Genomic DNA, 23333 nt, shown 5'->3' with positions numbered 1-23333 from the left:
CTTTTGTCCTGTAAACAATGTCCTTCATATAAACACAGAGAACTAATATCCAGAAAGTATAATAACCATGTAATCGACTTATCGCACCTCCTTTCTTGTGAAGTACTTTTCCAACTGGTTGTATGACTTCTTGATGGAGTTATTAACTATTAAGCAGTTCACGTACATCCTACGATACTGTCTTTACATAAGAATAGACAACTTCATTTATGTTAGACGTAGGACGTACATATTATTCTCTGTCGCCATGTTTGTTAATAACGTTATGAGCAATTACATTTAATTGGGCAAAACACTAAATGAATGTGCCCTTTATTCACCACAAAAGGTCACTTTGTATCTGTTACTGTCTTTTCGTGATTCAAGTTCGAAATAGTCTCATAACATAATTTAACGACATTTGCAAGCCACCCACTGGCACAGCGGTATGTCTGTGTACCAGCAGCGCGAGAAACCTGGTTTCGATACCCGTGGTGGGCAGACCATAGATGCCCCATTGTGTAGCTTTGTGTTTAACTACAAACAAACATCGACAACTGCAAATAAATACTATTAGAAAACTGCTTGTTACCACCAGCGACACCTTCTACGATACTTGTTATAATTGAATTATTGCAGTTACTGTTTTCATACATTGTTGTGAGCACCTTTTTATGAGCTGTCTAAAGAGAATGGCGGGTCCTCATGCAAAATTTAACTTTAATTTGCTTTCTATTTACAGTTTCAAGTGATTTGACATCTAGTCATCGGATTCTTATGGATGATCTACTGGAGCTTTTGAGCAGTTTAAAGACAAAGTGTGAAGACAAAAGAGAGAAAACAGCGCCGCCTGATGGAGGTATGTTGACTTAGTAAATAATCTTTGGGGGCCATCGGTGCGTTTATTCAAGTTATTTGAAATTATTGTAATTTTCACAATGAAAGAACATTTTTCTCAGGTGCCACTAAAAACCATTTTTTATTGTTTGTTATTAATCACAAAACTTCACCATGGGCTATCTGTGCTACGCTCACTACGAGTTTCAAAACCTGGGTTTTACGCTATAAGCTTTCAGAATAAAGTAATTGTAGCACACTTACATAACTTGTAAAACAAATATTTATTGCAAAACATTAAAACGACTCGCCATCATTGTCCTTTAAGTGCATGTATTCCGTCAAATAATAATTGAAAAGTATGGAAACTAACTGGTTGTTATTATAATCCTATCTCAAAAACATATACCCAAGCATTTCTTTTTATTTAACAACTAAGTTTCATGCAAATAAGATAAGAGATTGTTAATAAAATAACATGTGTTACCCACTGCTAATAAATATTAATAATAATTGAATGGTGTTTTTTATACTGTAAAATAAATTGCATGTTTGTTCATCAGTGTGCTTCCCCTCGGTGGGCTGAGCAGATAGCCCGCTGTGGCTTTGCTATAAGAAAAACACACAAACACACTCATCAGTGTGTTTTGTTTTAAATGACAAAAACATAAATTTTAAAGAGAAAAAATTATTATTTCAATTATTATAAGTTTACTTCGTGAAATGACTATTACATTTTGAGTCCATAAGAAAATTGGTATCATTCACTTATCACATATGCCTCTTTGACTGATTTTGTATGTTATTATTGGAATAACGTTGAGTTGTTCCAAACTTTTTAGTATTTTCAGCCTTAACCGTCCCAGATTCTAATTTTAATTTATTTCTTCTGATATGAAGGAGGTAAACAAATCAGCGACACTCGCTACACATTATTTTCACGTTTATAACATTGTCACAGCTGAAACTGCCAAGATTGTTCAAAGATGCATCACATCTGAAACCGTGGACCGATCAGACCGCAGACCTGCACGCTTATTATTAGGTTATGTGCATTTCATCCAGGAAAATAGAATGAAAATAATCCCTAAAAATTAACATATTAAATATCTTCTTCGAGTTTTTTCTCTTTCTCTCTTAAGTTCCATTCAGTCTCACAAAATCTTCCAGAAAGAAACATGTAGAATGTAGAATGAGTTCTTTCCATAAACAAGAAGCTAAAAACTAACTTTTCATAACTTGCAATCAAATTGTATTCATGAAGATTGTATAATCTTAAAATGCGAACAGTTCTATTGGTTCTAAAATGGCTCATTTTTCAAGACTCAATCAGGTTTCATAGACTGTATTTAAAGTTTAAACGTCAAAGTATAAACGGATTCTTGGTAAAAGTGTTTCTTCGTGGGACTCTTTATATTGGAAACAGTTTCCTTGTTAACAATTTAAAATACTTTGTCTAGTGTTTATATTTCAGTTTGATGTATAAAGAATCCAGGCAAAAGTCTTCTTTGTAACCCTAATATAACACTTACGATAAGTAACAAACTAGAGGAAATTGTTGACGTCACTCGGTGAAGTATTAGTTGTGTGTCTGTAACATGGTTTGTATATTAAAGACAGGAAATAAAGGTATAACTTCATGTAGATTGTTGATAATAATGTTAGCTTTCAAGCAGTTACTTTTGGCTGTTTCTGAGAGTTAGAATATTATAAATAATCTTCATTCTATCCAGTAAAAATGACGAAATAAAACTTAACAAAAAAACATATTTCAAAAACGACTTCAACTTTATTTGGATCTATTCGGTCTCGGGCCTGGCATGGCCTAACGCGTTAAGCCGTGCGCTTCGTAATCTGAGGGTCGCGGGTTCGCGCCCGAGTCGCGCCAAACATGCTCGCTCTCCCAGCCGTGGGGGCGTTATAATGTGACGGTCAATCCCACTTTTCGTTGGTAAAAGAGTAGCCCAAGAGTTGGCGGTGGGTGGTGATGACTAGCTGCCTTCCCTCTAGTCTTACACTGCTAAATTAGGGACGGCTAGCACAGATAGCCCTCGAGTAGCTTTGTGCGAAATTCCAAAACAAACAAACAAACTATTTGGTCTCAAAACTAGTTATATCTCTGGTTTTCTAAATACAAGTCACACAGAAATGTTAAATCTTTCTTGTACAATTTTTTGTCGTATTTTGCTTATACAATATGTGCTCAACTGTGAAAAAGGACACAGGATAAATGTTGACGCTCTAATTAATTTGGAGATTTTATGCGTTTGTTTTCTGAAAAGTAATAGAGAGTCTAAAGAGCGAAATCAGTTTTATCTAACAATCCCCTTAAAACTCGATTCCTTAGTTTGAGAAATGCTTATATTATTATCTGCTGTACTTAGCAGGTAAAACTGTTTTTCTTCGAAATGAGAGAAAACTGGTTCATACTCTACTGAATATACTTGCTTATTTCTACTGAGTTTCTACATACTTTTATAATATACCCAACCATTCGGTTCTTTTCTCCATAAAAAAAAATTAATGGAGCCATTTTGTTCATCTTCTTAAACTTTCAGAAACCTGTTTTGGGTTGATAAAGGCTAGCAATACTTTATATTTTGACTGAACTCTGTCTTAAGACTAGCATCATATCTCCAGCTAACTCAAATTGTGCTCTGCTTCTTAGACTTCACAATTACTAAATGTCAAAAATTACGTTTCTGTGACGAAAATTTAGCTTTTTTTTTGTAGACTGGATGTGAAGAGCGATTTGAAAGATTATCTTTATTAAGACGTATTTAAGTGAATTCGGAGCTCATTCAGACAAACAAACAGAAAAAGTTCGAATTTACTCTAGTTTTAAAGGCGCTGAGAGGAAATACTTGTGCTCACTTAATAAATGACTGTTTCCTTTAATGTCTGTTTCCTTTAATGTCGAAATTACTCCATACCCTGAATGGTGCATTTTCTTCTGCAACCAAATCTTACCAGTTTCTAGGCAAACTAAAGCATTAAACTGAATTATATGCTATTCTTGAAAATGTTTTAATAATGGTGGTTTAGTTCGATAAGATTGGCAAATTGCTAACAAAGCTCCTTTTATAGTGTTCATCCGGGAATGAACTGAAGTACAAGGGCACCCATTGTAAAACACTATATATATGAGGTTGTTAATGTGTTAACGAGATCATAACACTGTTCGCTTTGTTCGCCTTACTTTGTTTATTGTATGAAATCATTGTAACTGTGCTTGATCAAAACTTGCTTGTTTAAGTTGTTAGAAAGGAATATAATCCAAATAGGCATTATAGTATGATGACATTGTTTGTACCATGAACGACAAGTTGTTCGATTAGTCGATAAATTACATGTGCTTTTTTATAAAATATTGAGATTTGGCACTTTATAATAAAACGATTTTGAAGCCTCACTATGCTTTAACAGCCCCTGTTGTCAGGTTTAGCCATATTCGACCTGACAAACAACTTGCATAACGATAATAGTCCTGCATTGTATTTTCATTGAAAAAGGCTCTGATGTGTGGTTTTCGTGTTCAAATCACGTTAATCCTCTCTGTTGTTTGCAGTAATCTGTCTATGAAGAAAGAAGATTTTTAAGTGCCCGTTTCAATATTTCTACTGTAGGGAAAGTCCATAGGCGTTCTGAACGTCGATTTAACCCGTACATCTTTATATATAACACCATGAATACTTGTTTGATTCTCTAGTTGTTTCAGGCATGCGAGAGTTAAATGGATATGTTGTGGAAGTATCTTGTGTACACGTGACTTGTATCCTTTTTTTTTTGGCAGACTGAAATCATTATTGATTGCACTCTAAACAGTTTCCTGGAGCAAGTGCACAGCCTTTACCACCGATTCTTCTGTTCATGGATTCTTATCGTTACAAAACACTGTACTTTGTTTGCCACGGTTGAAGTGCGACTTGCTGCACGTTTTTTACTGGATGGCCCTGGGTTCTCAAGTTGATCCATATTTCTTTTTTCAATGCCATTAAGTACAAGGAATATTCCTTCTGGGAAATCTGAAATCATCGAACATATCTTCATAATCTGAATGTGTGAATGTCTTGAATCAGAAAGTATTTATCAATATTCAATGGATTTACAAAGCTAAAATCTGGGGTTCGATTTCCAGCAGAGAGCCCAATGTGGTTTTGCTCGCCAACAAACAAACATTTGTTACATATTCTGTTTGTTTAGGGTTTAATTAATACTTCTTAAATCACATGCTTACAATCTTATCATAGAATCGCATTGTTATTTTAAGCTTATGATTATTTGGAATGAAGCACAAAGATACACAATAGGCTATTTGTGTTCTGCCCACCAGGGGTATTGAAATCCGGTTTCTAGCGGCGTGGATCTCCAGACTTACAGTTGTGCTACTGGGGGACTTGTGATAAGCAGTTTTCGGGTTTATTAATTCTGAAGAAAGTGGGAGAGTTAAGCTATAATTTGATATAAAGGTTTAGAAATGTCAACGTTTACTTCTCTCTCGAACACACTGCATGTGACATTTTTAATTTTCAAATTATAATTTTCAGGTAACTTATTGTTGACTTATAATGTTACTGCTCAGCTTTCTCACATACCCTTTAATTGAGCTGTTAGTGTTGTAATCCTTAGATTATTGGTATTCATACGCATAACAGAAGGTGAAACTAGTTTTTTTCCCTACAAAGCTGGTATTTTGTGTACTGATATAAAACTCCAATTTTAGTACAAATTAAACCAGTTCCTACATAAACTGTGTTCTATTTATTTATTAACAAGAATGGTGAATAATAGTGTATCTACTCTAGTATCCAACATGATTAACTTCTAAATAAGAATGTGAACTAAGAGTCATATGAACATTTTATGTACGTGTATGTGATAGTAACAAGCGACAGAAGCTGTTAAATATATATACAAAGCAAACCCAAGACCTTCACTGTGATACTTTAAAAAAAACAAGCACCATAGAAGTCTTGTCCATTATTTATCCCTGACATTTCCATCAACTCATAACGGAAGTTTTTTGTGGTCATAGCTCACAAAAGCATTAGGGGTACTTCAACTATCAGACACTATTAAAACACAGATGTCGAACTACGTCGCTACTTCTGAAAACAACATTAAGAGTTAGGAGTTGATTGTTTAAACCACAATGTCTTAACTCCTACTGCCTTTTGCTATTTGAATCAGGTGGGATTCTCTGTAACGACTACTTTGTTCGATTCTTGCGTTTGGATCATGTCTGATAGATGGAATGTCCCCAACGCTTTTGAGAACTATGATAATTGACATTTTCCATTATGAGTTAATGGTAGTGATAAGGTTCAGCAATGGTCAAGTTTCTTCGTTTTATATTAGATTTCATAGTAAAGTTCTTCGCTGTGATTTATTTTAAGTTCATCGTTTATATATTGTGTGATTTGATCGTCTATGTACAACTGATGTAGTTTATAGCATTAGAACTGTTTACTTATATATATCTTTTGGTAATTTTATTCTCTGATATGTTTTAAATCTAGTTTGATTGCATATCTTTCCCTCAAAGACTTGGTGATTTCAAAAGCTTTAAGTCATGTTTTATTTGGTATTCGTATTTACCAAGATTACTTATTCATTTATTGAATTTACAGTTACATTGAGAATTAAACAAATGTACACCAGTACATCAAGACAGATTTCCTGAATACGGCGATTCATTTTATTAATTTTTGCCACACATAAAATACGCCAACTACAAATAAAAGTGTACTTATAACTTTGATCATGAAAAGAAAGACAAAAACCGATTACATTGGACAAGTTACGATGCCGAGTAAGATTTTATCAAATGCAGTTGGCTTTCTAAAAATTCTGAATAGATCTAAATGCTGGTATACACACCCACACAAATTTATATTTCGAATTCCGGAAATATTTGCATAAACTTCGCTGCCGACATGTTTCACATCTTGTGTCGGAATTTTTCTTTTTCGTGTTGCAATACTCATTACAACGACTGACCAAATATCATTTATTTTATAAGTAAAATACATAGACAAGCCAGCAGTAATTGTATTAAGTACACTTATGTTCGGTCGCTAAGTTTATATTATTTATTTGTATTAAGTACACTTATGTTCGGTCGCTAACTTTATATTATTTAATATGCACGTGATGTATTTCTTTGTCTGTTTTTTGTTTGTTTGTTTGTTTTTGGAATTTCGCACAAAGCTACTCGAGGGCTATCTGTGCTAGCCGTCCCTAATTTAGCAGTGTAAGACTAGAGGGAAGGCAGCTAGTCATCACCACCCACCGCCAACTCTTGGGCTACTCTTTTACCAACGAATAGTGGGATTGACCGTCACATTATACACCCCCACGGCTGGGAGGGCGAGCATGTTTAGCGCGACGCGGGCGCGAACCCGCGACCCTCGGATTACGAGTCGCACGCCTTACGCGCTCGGCCATGCCGAGCCATTTCTTTGTCAGTCTTTATTTTCACTTCATTGTACTTACGTTTGAGTTTGTTTGTTTATTTATTTATTGTTAAGCTTAAAGATACATAATTGGCTAATTTTGGTGCGCCTATCATGCAAATAAAAAACCGGTATTTAACATTATAAACATTTAGACTTACCGCTGAACTACTAGGGAAGGTGTGTTTGTTTGTTTTTGAATTACGCGCAAAGCTACACGAGTGCTACCTGCGTTAGTCGTCCTTAATTTAGCAGTGTAAGACTAGAGAGAAAGCAACTAGTCATCACCACCCACCGCCAGCTCTTGAGCTACTCTTTTACAAGATAAGAGTGGAACTGACTATCATGTTATAACGTTCCCACGGTTTGGTACGACAGGGGCTCGAACCCACGAACCCACGGCGGTGTCTACTTTTCAAATTTCTTCAAACTTACATTTGTTATTTTTATTTTTTTGTATCTTTGTATGTGTGTGTGAAAATAAATTTAAATGACACCAGGCAGCAATAAATAATTATTATTATAAAACTGAAAAGAGTACACCAGCTTTGAACGAATTTAACTAAGTTTGTACCGTTCTCCAGTGAACTTTATGGCTAGTTTATACTTTAGAAACAATCTGAAATTTAAAACAGTAAATGCTTAAAATATATATGAGGTGTATTTAAAGAATCACATTTATTTAGAAATTTTATGTCTTGAAATACACATAACATTTCAAACCAAATCTTAACAATCACAGTTTTTATGTGAAGTTCTACCCACTTAAATATTTTAACGTCTGTGGAAAAGTGTCTAACTCATTCGCAGGCCATCAAACATTTACGTCAACTGTTGAGTTTAACTGTTTGCGAAGGCTTGTTTCGATCATTAAAATCGTTTCAAAATTATTTTAAAGGAAGCTCTAAACTACGGCATCTTTACGACTTGTCTCTTTTTCTAACTGCGAAATGATAAATTGCACGGAACTCTCAAAGTAAAATTTCATTCGATGGTTAAGAATAAATTGATTTTGGAATTATCATCTGGAAAACATTTTATCACCTCTCTCAAAACAGCTAATGAATTATCTTTACCTCAGAAATAGTTTTCTACCGTAACATTTCTGTTTTTTCGATAAAATAGCTAATAATGTTGTCGTTTTCTATAACTAAATGAAACACGAGTTCATGCAGATACAAATATAAACTTAACCATATTGTCTGAACCAGTTGCTTAAAACATTCTCCTATACACGTCTGGTTTTAATTTTGACTTATCGATCGAAATTTGCGTAACTGCAACAGTTTGTTACTTCTTGTAATAACAACATGGAGATTCATGTAGTTATTAAAGAAAACATTTACTAATGTGCTATAGAAATTGACATTTTCTATAAAGCAGTAGAAACCATGAGACCCTTCTTATATAAAGCATAAAGAAATATCTTACTTTAATTTACTTATACAGGCAGCTAAAGATGAACATATTTTAACTATAAATCCAACATCAGAGTTTAGCCACCCAGAATGTACACACGCATACGTTTGAACAGTGGAAAATGATTTGCATACGAAAAACTAATGACACCAGAGTACAAAAACTGAAAAGCCCGGCATGGCCAGGTGAGTTAAGGCGTCGACTCGTAATCTGAAGGTCGCGAGTTCGAATCCTCTAGCACCAAACATAATCGCCCTTTCAGCTGTGAGGGAGTTATAAAGTTATGGTCAATCCCACTCTTTGTTGGTAAAAAAAAGTAGCCCAAAATTTGTCAGTGGGTGGTGATGACTAGCTGCCTTCCCTCTAGTCTTACACTGCTAAATTAGGGACGGCTAACGCAGATAAACCTTTTACGCGAAATTAAAAAACAAACAAAAACTGAATTTATGTTAGAGAAACTGAACGGACTTTTAAAACGCCTAAAAAATTAATGTAGAACTTGAAGAAATAGTATACGATAAACTATCCCAGCAGAATTTTATTTTCGGTCCGGCATGGCCAAGCGCTTTAAGGCGTGCGACTCGTAATCTGAGGGTCGCGGGTTCGCATCCGCGTCGCGCTAAACATGCTCGCCCTCCCAGCCGTGGGGGCGTTATAATGTGACGGTCAATCCCACTATTCGTTGGTAAAAGAGTAGCCCAAGAGTTGGCGGTGGGTGGTGATGACTAGCTGCCTTCCCTCTAGCCTTACACTGCTAAATTAGGGACGCAGATAACCCTCGTGTAGCTTTGCGCGAAATTCAAACAAAACCCCCCTCCTTCTTCCTTTAATCTCCTTAACGCCAACAAATTTCACTGAATCAAGGAAACTGTTCACAGTATTACTTCAGCTCCCTATCACCAGGAATTCTCACTGAATCATAGGAACACTGTTTACATTACAAACACCTTCCGTTCAGTTATTTCCATGCGCGAAATTAAAAAAAAAAAACAAAAATTATTCATTGATTTACCGGTTACATAGCATGTTGGTGTCGTCTTCAGTTTAAATACTAGCGTTGCAAGTTTATCTCGTGCAACAGTTACTTCCTGTTTTAGAAATAGTTTTGATTACTTTATATAAAAGCCATTACTTTTGTTGATAACTTGATATGATATGAATACTATTGTTTATTTGCTTTTCGTAAACATAACGGGCTAACTATATGTGGTCTGTCGAATGCGGGGGTCGAAACCTAGTTTGTAGAGTTATGAGCCCTCAGGATTATGGCTGAGTCTCCAGGATAGGTACGAAGAGAAATGTTTCTGAAAATGAAACATTTACTGAACGATTTCAGAATGCACACAATGTACATTTATTTAAAATATTTAAGAATAATTCTCGCTTTTTAATCGAATAGTCCCACGCTTATACAGCGGTAAGTCTCCCGATTTACATCGCTAAAATCAGGGGTTCGATTTCCCTCGGTGGGCTCAGCAGATAGCCCGATGCGGCTTTGCTATAAGACAAAAATTTAATAGAATAGTCAATGATATATGCCTTACCCAGAAACACCATCCTAACGCTTCACAAAATATTTTCAGAGCTGCTATTCTGATAAAACGCAGTAATATCCTAAGATATTCTTATATATATATATATATAGAGAGAGAGAGAGAAAGAAAGATTTAATGCATTATATGTTATATATTTTCGAACAGAAATACACTTTATAAAATACAGTTTATTTAATAAAGATCTCAAACTACGAAGTAAAAGCTTCAATAGCGAGTTAATCGAGTGAGTAAGTGGTAAATTTACGAACTTACAATATTAAAATCCAAGGTTCGATTCCTTGCGGTAGATAGAAAGGAAAAAAACTCAATTATTAGCATTATACTTATTTCAGTTTTATCTGAACGTTTTCAATTAATTTTATATTTGATTATTGTCAGTCATACAGAATAATATAACTCATTTATTTTCAAATTTACAAAGTAAAATAAATAGGGGAATTCAGATTTAAAATGATGAGTTTAAGGATAGAGTGCGTGTTCGCACGAGAATATCCTTACACCTCATGCTTTTCACATATTAGTTCTATATGATAGGGATATTACATGTTGTACTAGTAATAAAATTGAGATATTTGACTCATAACTGACTTTTGGCAAATTGCTTGAAGGTTTTCAAGTGCCTTGTGATCTTGTTTGTTTTGAGCTGTGCCTACAATACTAAAATCATTGGATTTCATGTCGATGTTACAAGCTGACTGTTTATTTACAATGGCGGAAAGTACCCAATATTTGAAGGTTCTTTTATATACATATGTGGAGACACCTAAAAGTAGATTGTATCTGTTCTACGTCGCAGCGAGTGTAGGTAAATTCGCAAATAACCAAAGAATGCTTGTTTTTTCTCTACACTTCCTTGGAACATTTAGATCTGTTAAGAGGTTCTCATATAGGCTTAACAAGGACGCCAATTTTAATTTCAGCAATTTTAGGATTAGAGGCAGAGCTCAGATTTACCTACAACTCAGACTAACAAAGATATCCTAATAGCTCACCAAAAGCTACATTCGAACCAACTTGTTTCGGTTGTTCTTTCACTAATAAAATAGGAATGAGGCTGCTTGGATTGATCCACGTAAGGCATAATCACTGAAAAACCATAATTATACAGTAATTTTGAAGACCAGCATAAGACAGCTCTTTAGAATATTTTTTATTTGTAACAAAATTAATACAGTAAGACCAAGTTTTTCTTATTTGTTTTCAAAAAGTATTTTGTATAACTGAATTTAATATATAGTCGTTTGCTGAATTGTTTAATGTTACGTTCCCATTTACAATCCTATAATAGTTTTGTATCAGATACAATGGGTAATCATGACGTCAAAGCCAGTACTGTAATTAAATACGTTCGTATATATTCAAATTAAGCAATTACTCAAATATCAAAGTCTGTAAAGAAAACATTGAGATTTCGCTTTCACATCAAAACAATTTCAGTGAAATATTCGTCTTTATAGCTTAAATGTGCAGTTTCAAGTTATTTCTTGCAAAATACTCTGTCATTGATATTATTATCAAAGGATCGAAAGTAGTATAAGACTGGAAATCAACTGTATGTATAGCATAAACAGATATAATACATAAACACACACACTAGATATTTCTGATCTCAATTACTAAGTTATACAGTGTTCTTGGTTTAGTAATATATACATATGGTATTGTTCAGAGCAGGACTTATTTTACTGAAGGAAGACGTAATAGTGCTATGTACACTGCTGGCCAAAATCTTGAAACCAATGAACATAAAGAAAAAATATGCATTTTGCGTTGTTAAACTCAACCACTTATTTGAATCGAGCCTCGAAAGACGAAAATAAGAAAAGGGAAAATAAAAACCTTTTTAGCATGTAATAGGGAAAATGTGAACACTATGAAATTAGCCTAAATACTAACAGGTCAAAAGTTTAAGACCATACCAAAAAGAAGTCCTAAACAGGGTAGGAAATGTCCAACAAGAGGTCTCAGTAGTGAGTTACGGCCGTCATTGCGAATAACTTCAAACATTCGCATTGGCATGGTCGATATATGCGTTTGCAGAAGACTGGCTAGAATATTATTCCAGGTGGGGAAGATGGCTTCACGAAGATCATTCACTGTTTGTTATTGAAGTCCATTTCTATAAACTTCCTTTGCCATCCAACCCGAAACATTTTTACTATTATTTAGTTCGGACGAACACGCTGGATGGTCCAAAAGAATCACGTTATTCGCTATGAAAAAGTCCTTTGTCCTGCGGGCATTGTGGATTGCAGCGCTGTCCTGCTGAAAGATCTAGTCATTTCCACACAAACGAAGGCCTTCAATCAATAAGGATGCTCTCTCCAAGATGCCAATGTAGCCAGGTGCTGTTTGATGCCCCTGTATAACCTGAAGCTCCTTTGTTCCGTGGAAGGAGAAAGCACCCCAGATCATGATGGAACCTCCTCCACTGTGTCGTGTAGAAAATGTCTCCGGTGAGATATCATTATTCTGCCAGTAACGTTGGAAGCCATCTGGACCATCCAGGTTACATTTTTTCTCATCAGAAAACAAAACCTTCGTCCACTTTTCTACGTCCCATGTTTGATGCTTCTCAGCAAAGTTTAACCGAACTGTTTCGTGGTGTGGAAGGAGGCGTGGCCTTTGAAGAATTTTACGGTTTTTAAAGCCTTTCTCTCGTGGATGCCGTCTTATTGTTCTTGAGCTGCATTCTGCGTCCGTAAGGGCCTTAATCTGGTTCAACGATCGGCTGGTGACTTGCCGGACAACCCGTCGAATCCTTCTGCTCAATGCCGGCGAAATTTTCTTGGGCCGACCACTTGAAATTCTCGTTCCGTATCCCTCAGGATCTTTTAAGAAACTTGCATCAGCAGTTTTACTACGCCCAATCTCACCAGCGATGGCACATTGAGAGAGACCTTGCTTTTGCAGCTCGACAATTCTGCCACGTTCAAACTCTGTCAACTTTTTAGCCTTTGTCACGTTTTTATCCAATGTAACACAGGAGATATCAATGGGAGATGTTGACAATGCTAATGCTTGGACACAAATTAATAAATTTCATTACGTGTTTACCAATTAACGCTTCGTTTCAGTATGGTCTTAAACTTTTGACCAGCTAGTATTTAGGCTAATTTCATAGTGTTTATATTTTCCCTCTTAAATGCTAAAAACGTTTTTTATTTTTATTTTCCTTTTCTTATTTTCGTCTTTCGAAGCTCTACTCAAATAAGTGGTTGAGTCTAACAACGCAAAATGCATATTTTTTCTTTGTGTTCATTGGCCTTAAGATTTCGGCCAGCAGTGTATATAACACTGATAAGAGCAGCACCTATTTCACTGACGGGAAAAATATTTTATACTGACAGTATAGTATTTGTTTTATGAATAGATGTGTCAGTATTTAGAAGAGTTTTAACACTACGTATGACGTCCCTGAGAGTTGAGTTTGAACATTTACCGTTGCGATCATTCTTTAAAGTAGAGATTATATGATCTTAATGATCAATCTGTGTTAGATATGCATATGCAGAAGGCTACACTGGGTTAGAAAACTAACAGTAAACTGGAATTAGATATGTTGTAGCTGTAATAATGTATAAATCATAGTTAACCATCTCTCCAGTTCATTGTTTTGTAAGTTAGTCATCTGGTTTTGTTTGTTTGATTGATTGATATAGAGCAAAGTTACATTAAGATATTTGTTGTGTTGTCCGTGGGGAATGAAGCCTCAACTTTTATCAATGTTAGTCTGTTAGCTGTTCCACGGGTGAATCAGGTCTCTGGGACTTTATCATTAGAAAAAAATGAATGAGATTGGTCAGTTAGCCTATGCTGTAACATCACGCGATCTTGTTTAATTCATTTCCTTGAAATTATTCACAAAGTTTGCTGTTTTCGGCTCGTAAACCATGTGTAGACTTTAAAAAGATATATGGATATTTCAATAATTTGGAGTACCACTGAGCAATATAAACCTATCTACTAATAAAAAATAGCTGTTGTAAGTTGACTTAAATTGTGTCTTAAAGCGACTTTAGCAGAAATTGGAGTCGCTTCAAAATATTATGTTAGTTTAGGTTTGTTTATATTAGAACAAAACAAAAAGCAATCGCTCAAAGGCCAAACCATAAAAGGCCATCATTCAAATTATAGACACACGATCATATCTAATAATTCTGGCTCATAAGAAACCACTGAATGAGACGTTTGCAACCTATACAGAATGTTATGTCAATGTGTTGACGCTTAGAAAGAAACAACTAAATCGGATGTTTGCCTATGTGATGTCAGTGTATAGATTCTTAGAAAGCACTTTAATACGGGTGAAGTTATTATACTAAGAGCCCAGTGAGATGCATTCTCTTCATAAAATCTTCATATAAAAGAGAGCTTGCTCATTGATAAGATGAGGCTGCAAATTAATCAAGTTAGTTCAACAAATAAATTGTTGCTTATATCGTAACTAATATTTTCCTATATTTAAAAAAGTCGCCTGGAATGGTGAAATTAACAGCGATCAAACCCTAGAGACCTTTGTACTTCCACATGCAGCTAGCTGAAATTCGTCTTAGCATACAAGAAAGACTGTCTTAATATACTATAGTGGTTGATACATTCCTTAGATAATATGATTAACAGAATGTTGCCATCTGTAAACTTGAACATCAATACTATCGAATATTCTCATGCGAAGAGAGTCACATCTTGTTCAAACATAAAACATTTCCTGAGATTAGCTAGTCATTGAAAGTGCATCAAGATATTATCAGAACTCTAACTGTAAGCAGGCAGCATAAGCGCAAGGTTATTTGTGGTATCTACGCTCTGTACTGAAGTGCAGTATTAAAACTGTAAACATTTAACTTAAGCTATGACTTTCTGAAAGTGAAGTTCTCGTTGTAATAAAGATGTAACGATCTAAGCTCTCAAAGTATAAAAATCTGTTATTTGTTTACAGATTTTAGAAATAATTGTAGTTTTTTGCAGTTACCACCAGAAGAACGATCATGGTGGAAAATTTATTACTTGTTTGAAAAAAATGGCAAACAGTTCTTATTTTTTTCGGAATGTAAACCATTGCATTTATATTAAACGTAAATATTTAAGGCCACGTCTATCAAATGTTAATTTATCGTCGTAAGCTCAAAAATAAATAATTTATATATTAGATAATATGATTAGCTATCATACACCGTATTTTCTTAACGGGTAAAAGCAAATGATTTGTTTATTTTATAACTTTGTGTTTGCTTTTTATCATGGTAAAAAATGCATTTCAATTATCCTTTAATAGTTTTATTATAATATACTACTTATGTAGTGGACTTAACATTCTCACTGAAATCGCATGTAAATTGCAAGTCTAAAGTTTACATCTGTCAACAGCTGTCACTTGCAGCTAGTTGGAATCAAAATACAACGACGAAAAGAGTCAACATAGAATAGCGAATGGTAGTATAATTGTTCGGAACACTTCAATCTGCCTACTGAAACCAAAAGCTACTGTAAGTAATCTTTAAAGAAATGGAAGGTAACTGATCGTGTTAACACGGAATCTTGACTCGACTTTCGCGAAATTAATCACTTCTCGGTCTATGCATTCTTTGGAATGTGTTATGAAATGTGCACTTTGACATTATATCCATTACTAAGAACTTTAATTAAAGTTCAAGAATGCAGGCCAGCGCATCCACTGTGCGCAATGGGCTTCTTGCTGCTGGATGCCATTCATCATAGTTATAAATGCAAAATGAGGGCCTTCATAGTATCTTGAAGATCGAAATGGTAATTCAAGACCATGGAAAGACATCGCTTGAAGTGGTACTTACGTACACGCAATGTCTGCTCTGGATGGAAATATCATGGTTAGATGCTACTTGGACTGCCTTGAATATACTGTGTCATTTGAAACATGAAAGAAATGTCATGTTAGAAGCCGTTTTAATTGATTTAGATTTTATTCAGTAGTTAGAGTTGAGAAACGCATAACTGCCAAGTCATATTCTAATATACTGGATAACATTGCACTAGGTGCATGAATAAAAATAGGTGAAGGATTATATCTTTTTGAGCATCACACACCACGTCCAACAATAGACGTAGCGGTAAATCTAGGTTATGAAAAATGTTAAATATATGTTCACCCTTACTAAGATGGACTTCAACAAGGAAACTACAACTCCGAAGTGTGTTGATCATTTTAATTATATACAGATGGTTGACTACGTTTTAATAAAACGGTTTTGAATATGCAGACCAATAAGTCACATGACAACCACACGGTGGAATGACTTTTTAACATTATTTGGTGTTACTTTGTCAGTAGAAAGGATATGTAACAACTTCCATCGTAAAATATTCATACATTCAACTCATAAAGATATACTTTGATAGGCAATTTAGAATTCCGAAAACGGAAATATCCCTTGTTCGGAATTGCATTTAAAAAATGATAATGTCTGGGGTACGACTTGTTGAAAATATATTTTTCGATGGTTCTGGGTCCAGGTTGCAAGACCACAATTAAGAACCTATGAACACAACAGTGGCAAAAGCAGGCCGTGTACCTTAGGCAACATACCCAATATTTACATACAGAATGCTGACAAAGAAAACCCCGTATTTTAAACGATTGTGTCTTAAAAATACATGTCACAGGGGAATGAAATTTCACCACAAGCATATTTTAAAATATAGCTGTTGTATTTAGAACTTTCGCGCAAAGTTACACGAGGATAGCTGTTCCTAATTTTGAGCCGATAAACAAGAGAAAAGTCAAGTAGTCAATAGTACTCACTCAAAACTCTTTGGCTACGCTTGTCTGACCAAATAGATTCAACTGTCACCTTGATAGCGTATCCACAATCCTAAATTGCGGGACACGTTTTTGTAGAAGCTGAATTTGAAATATAAGTTATTTGACCGATAATCCGTACAAACTATTCTCTTAACCACTCTTGGGAATCAAGGTATGTTGAGTTTTACATCACAGTTATTATTTATTTTAAAAAAATGTTAATATTGGAAAATATTGTGTTTTTTTCATTTTCAATCTTTATTCTTTTGAATGCAAAATCGAAGATTATTGGTTTTGATTTTTTTAGAGCATTTGATCTTTAAGTCAGTTCTCAGTCACGAATAATTGAAAACTCATTCTTAGAGCGCATAGATTATATTCTTAATTCAAAAAACTAACGGTAAAAAAAATTCTTAAAGATTGAATAACTCTATCTTCAAAAATGATATATGTTTAATCTCCTCACTATTAAAAATGAATGAACTTAGTAAAGATAATTTATAATACTAAATTTTCTTTGTATCAACGAAGGCTTATGTGACATATCTTAACATGTTTTTTAATAACTTGGTAATTTAAGTCAAAAGTTAGTACTTATTGAGGAAGATGCTTCTCCCAGAAGCTCAGCTATAAGACAGAAGGATAAAAAAGTAAAATCTGTGTTTGCATGTCCTTTATGAAACGTTGCACTTAACAACAAATTTTCAGAAATGAGTTTTGTATATATATATAGGTCTATAACATGAAAAAACAACAGTAACCGGTTTCGATACCCGTGTTGGGCACAGCACGGATAGCCAATAGTGTAGCTTTGTGCTTAACAACAAACAGGCCTCTTCCTCGGCTCCAGTTTTAATTCTTTAAAAGACAAATCCTTTTTCGTCGTGCCCTCTAGTGAGAATTTTAAACATTCTGTATTGTCTTCTTTGGACAATACTTATATTCAAAAGTAACACATATATAAATTTGTATTTATTATTACCAACTGGTTTGCTGTGATATTAAAAGTAAATTAACAAACAAATATTGATATATGTGTGTTTTATCACAGATTAATTAATATTATTGTTTGCTTCTTTTGAATTTCGCACAAAGCTTCACGATGGCTATCTGCGATAACTGTTCCTAATTTAACAATGTAGTACTAGACTGAAGGCAGCTTGTCATCACAATTCGCCGCCAACTCTTAGGCTACCTTTTTACCAAAGGATAGTGGAATTGACCAGAACATTATAACACACCCCTAAGACTGAAAGAGCGAGCTTGTTTAGTGTGACAGAGTTTTGAACCAGCGACCCTCATATTACGAGTCGAATCAATATTAAAATATTTTAAAAGAAAAATGGTGTCTCAAATAGTAGGATAGACAGTATCAAACATTACTATTTAGATAAGGGAAATAGCATTAAATACAAAAAATAATACTAACAAAAACACTATTTATGGCATTACCATATGAGGGTAAACACGTATTCACCTGTTTTATTATGTTATGTCGTAGGACATATACACATGTTCATTTAATAGTAGTTTTTAAAGCTGAGAAAATAATAAGACAATTTTTTTTTCAGGTAGAAAGACAGAATTTCACGCTTATATACAAATAAAGTGACTAAATACAATACCTTTCAAGGTGCAAAGACAGAATTTTATACTTGTACAGAAGTAAAGTATTTAGAATAGCATAGTTTTCTAGGTGTAAAAATAGAATTACATACTTTTGCACACCTGAAGTGACTGTAATACAATATCTTTCAAGGTGCAAAGATAGAATCTCATACTTATATGAATCTAAAGTGACTAGAATACATCACCTTTCAAGATGCAAAGAAATAATTTCATACTTACACAATCTAACGTGACCTATTTGAGTTTAAATGCCGTATAGGTAATTTTAGGTATTGGCGCTTGTTTTTGTGTGTTTTATTGTAGCAAAGCCACATTGGGCTATCTATTGTGTTCAGCGAGGAGGAACTTGGGTGTTGATTCGACCTCTATAAAGTCACAAACATACATAAATGGCCATGTAAATTTAATGACGAATAAAAAATAAATCAAATAAATGTGTTCATGTGCATAATGAATGTGATACCGTTAGAAATCACAGCATGTTTAAATTTCTCTCTAGGTGGCGTAACGAAAAGAATTAACTTATAATAAACATTCTTGATTAATATATGAAAAAATACAAAATAGAACTAGAGTTGAGAGCAAGAGGTTCAGCAACTGAAAATATGAGATTCACATATGAGTTGATAAGAGTATTGGATATGGTAAAGCATAGAGAAAATACACGATGGATTATTTGCACCTTATTCGTAACGATCGTTGAAACTCCAATAAAAAGTTATAAGATCTTAAGCTTACCTCTAGGTTACTCTGTATAATCTCCAATTAAAGACAAATAATCAATGAAAGCTGATTTATCGACTGTGTAACTTTAATTAGACATCAAAGATAAGGCTTCCCAATCCTGTTATTGTTTAACAATGATTAGAGGCCAAATATAGAAAGTAACGTAATATAAACAACAACTTGTGCTTGTGTGAGCACATAAAAAGAATTATAAGCAATTTTTTAAATAAATTGAGAAATATAAATCGTTTGGCTTAAATAACCACATTAATGCAATAGACAGTAATTTGTTTGCTTGTTTCTTGAATTTCGCGTAAAGCTACTCGAGGACTATCTGCGCTAGCTGTCCCTAATTTAGCAGTGTAAGACTAGAGAGAAGGCAGCTAGTCATCACCACCCACCGCCAACTCTCGGAATACTCTTTTACCAACGAATAGTGGGATTGACCGCACATTATAACGCCCCACGGCTGAAAGAGCGAGCATGTTTGTTGCGATGGGGATTCGAACGCGCGACTCTCAGGTTACGAGTCGAACGCCTTAACCCATCTGGCCATGCCGGGCTAAACAGTAATAAAAGATCCTACTAACAGATGTAGTCGATGTGAACACACGCACTCATGGTAAAGAAAGAAAAATGTTTGTGGTTTAAATTGTTTATAGTTTGAGTACGAATCTACACAAAAAAGCTACCCATGTTTTGACTACCACGGGTATCAAAACCCGGTGTCCAGCATTGTAAGTCTGCAGACATATTTTTGTGCCACTTGAGAGCAAAGACAAATAAGGGCAGCTGGAAACAATAAATAAATATATTGGTTGTCTATTCCAAGAGAAATTAACTTGATTCAATTGTTATTAAGAGAGCTTTCATAGTTGTGAATTTTTACATATGGATGCAGTAAATATCATGAAATGTTAAAAAAAATATCTATTACTGAGCTTTACCCAGTGGTTTAGCATATCGGACTACAGAGCTGAGCAGAAGTTACCACAAAATAAAAGATAAAAAAGTTACAAACAAAGCGATACGTATTTTAGAATCATGGATACCTTATAAGAGTGACGGTGGACTAGTTAGTGTAGACCTGTAATTCAGTGTTCTAAAAATAGCTATAGTCTTAGCCTCAAATAACAAAAGAAATCATGTTCAGAACATTTTACCACTGGACAAGAGAAAAGAGAAGCTATAATAGTCTTAACGCCATTTTTTATATTGATTTTCAGGCTTGTTAGAAGAAGAATATTTCGCTTTGAGACAATCTTCTCAAAAATATATTGTACTGTGTTGCATATAAACTTGAATTTTAGTTTATTGCGAAATAAAAAAGGATATTTTAAATTTAGTACGAGAATAAAGCTCATTAATATGTTTAACGCAGCTTTTAGTGCAGTACGTCACACATTACGTGACTTTAAAATTCATATTATAATGTGTAACGCGATCAGTCTCATACAGCTGGAGATGTAGGCTTAACTGAGATCCTATTAAAGGTTTCAGTGCGAACCTGAAATAAGTTTTGTTTGTTTGTTTGTTTTGAATTTCGCGCAAAGCTACACGAGGGTTATCTGCGCTAGCCGTCCCTAATTTAGCAGTGTAAGACTAGAGGAAGGCAGCTAATGATCACCACTCTTGCGCTACTCTTTTACCAACGAATAGTGGGATTGACCGTAACATTATAACGTCCCCACGGCTGAAAGGGCAAGCATGTTTGGTGCGACCGGGATTCGAATCCGCAACCCTCGAATTACTAGTCGAACGCCTTAACATACTTAGCCATGCCGGGCCCGAAATATGTTTTACTTTGGGTATCATCTTCCTTTGGAGTAGCAAGTTTTACCCAATACATTTAGTAATTTTACTTCTCGTTTGAGAAGACCGTTTTACGCAGTGTTACCGCCTGAGAAACTCGTCCAAGCAAATTAAGTTTATCATTAACTATGATAAATCACGTTTTAAGTGTTAGAAATGTTAAATATGTAGGACTTTCAACAACAGCATACCTCGATCTGAAATTATTTTTTTTTAGTGTTTTTTTTAAAGTTGTAATATAATATAAGTTTCTAACTTCAAAGAATCATTTCTCAATTTGAAGATCAAATACTGTAAAAGCAAAGACGAAGTTTCATGTAATCTGTTCGATAGAGAGTTAAAGAAAACTATCTGGTATTTAACGTTGATTCTTGATGTCAGAAGATCTTTTTGTTTAGAGAGATATCTAAAGTTGTCGTGATCTTTCAACGTCTACCGCATTAATAGACTCGACAAGTACTAATCGACAGCAGACAACCATGTTGAATATTACACAGCTTCGTTTACCACAACTATGCAGATAGCTGAATCGATAAACCTTAGATAATAATTGAGTACTGGACAGCTTCCTTCAGCTATCTGTCACATCTCAAGGGAGTTCCTCATTACTAACTTATTTAGTAACCTTCTATTGGCCATTCTGTATGACACATTTTCGTGATCCGGCCCGGCATGGCCAGGTGGGTTAAGACGTTCAACCCGTAATCCGAGAGTCGCGAGTTCGAAACCCCGTCGTACCAAAGATGCTCGCCCTTTCAGCCGTGGGAGCGTTATAATGTTATGGTCAATCCCACTATTCGTTGGTAAAAGAGTAGCCCAAGAGGGGGCAGGGGGGCTAACATCACAGAATAAAGTAATTGGTTTACATCCGCTATGATTGAATATATAGAGATCTATGGGGAATCGTTAATACACAAAGTCGTGCTAATGCACAAACTGGTCCAAAAATTAGTTCGACAACACAGTATTTTTAGTCTTTTGGTTTGTTTGTTTGTTTGTTTTGGAAGTTCGCGCAAAGGTACACGAAGGCTATCTGCGTTAGCCGTCCCTAGGTTAGCAGTATAAGACTAGAGGGAAGACCGCTCCAACTACTCTTTTACCAAGGAATAGTGAGATTGACCGTCACATTATAACGCCCCCACGGCTGAAAGGGCGAGCATGTTTGACGCGATGGAGATTCGAACCCACGACCCTCAAATTACGAGTCGAACGCCTTAACCCGCCTGGCCATGCCGGGCATACTCTTTTGAATCTTAATCTGTTTCAGATTAACGTATAATTTACCTGAGAACAGTACACACGAATAGCGTACAGACTGACCAAAGGACATAAGACAGGGGTTCCCAACCTTTTGGCACTCGCGACCCCTTACCTAAAAGTTTGAAACCCATGTGACCGCCTACTTAGGGCTTACTATCAGCAGCTTAATTTTTCTTTTATTTTCTGTGAAGGAGAGGGAAAGAAACGTCTAAAAAATATTTTAAAATTCTGTAATTATTTATCAGCAAATTAAATCACATTGGTCCAACCTGAATTCACAAAAAGAACATATATTTCTTAAAATAATATTAACATAGGTTTGAACAGCTATCCAACCCAGCTAGTGGGATGCCTGATGTTGCATTTCAGCAGCAAGTTTTGAAATTCGTGGCCGAGCGTTTGTTAGAGCCAGTCTCATGTCATCTCCAACATCCAATCTGTTCCTATTATTTGTTTTTATATTGACAAGAGTGGAAAATCCTGCCTCACACAAGTAGGTAGAAGCAAATGGAACAAGGACACGTAAAGCTATCATGCTGACTTTGGAGTATGACTAATACATAGCGCACCAGAACTGAGTCACGGATTTCACCTTGAAGATATCACGAGCTGAAGAGTCGTTCCTTAGATCCAGAAATTCATCTTGGATATCATCTGGGATGCTGGATACATCAAGTTCAGTACAAAATGGGTTCCTTACCAGGGCCTCCTGTTCCTGTGATAGCTCAGGGAAGTAACGCTCGACTTCCTTTTCTAGAGACTAAAGATGTTCGGTAATGTCATCCTTGAGGAACTGATCCAGTTGGATCTGAGACTGATCCATCACTCCACAATGTTTTTCAAACATAGCGATGTTTCCAAGATTGGTTTTCCGACGCC

General features: G+C 35.1%; 1 protein-coding gene across 1 annotated transcript in view; it reads left to right on the top strand.

Annotated features, from left to right (window-relative positions):
- LOC143246389 (secretin receptor-like) overlaps positions 1 to 23333 on the top strand; it is a 151924-nt gene that overhangs the window by 57579 nt on the left and 71012 nt on the right. The window contains exon 2 of the mRNA XM_076493014.1: positions 722 to 838. Within this exon, the coding sequence (XP_076349129.1) occupies positions 757 to 838 (82 nt within the window). The 5' untranslated portion in view covers positions 722 to 756. The remainder of the gene's footprint in view (positions 1 to 721; positions 839 to 23333) is intronic.

The sequence above is a fragment of the Tachypleus tridentatus genome, chromosome 3, assembly GCF_004210375.1.
Source record: "Tachypleus tridentatus isolate NWPU-2018 chromosome 3, ASM421037v1, whole genome shotgun sequence".
NCBI classification, from domain to species: Eukaryota; Metazoa; Arthropoda; class Merostomata; order Xiphosura; family Limulidae; genus Tachypleus; species Tachypleus tridentatus.
The sequence above is the reverse complement of the archived record's forward strand: the minus strand, read 5'-3'. Positions and strand labels throughout refer to the sequence as shown.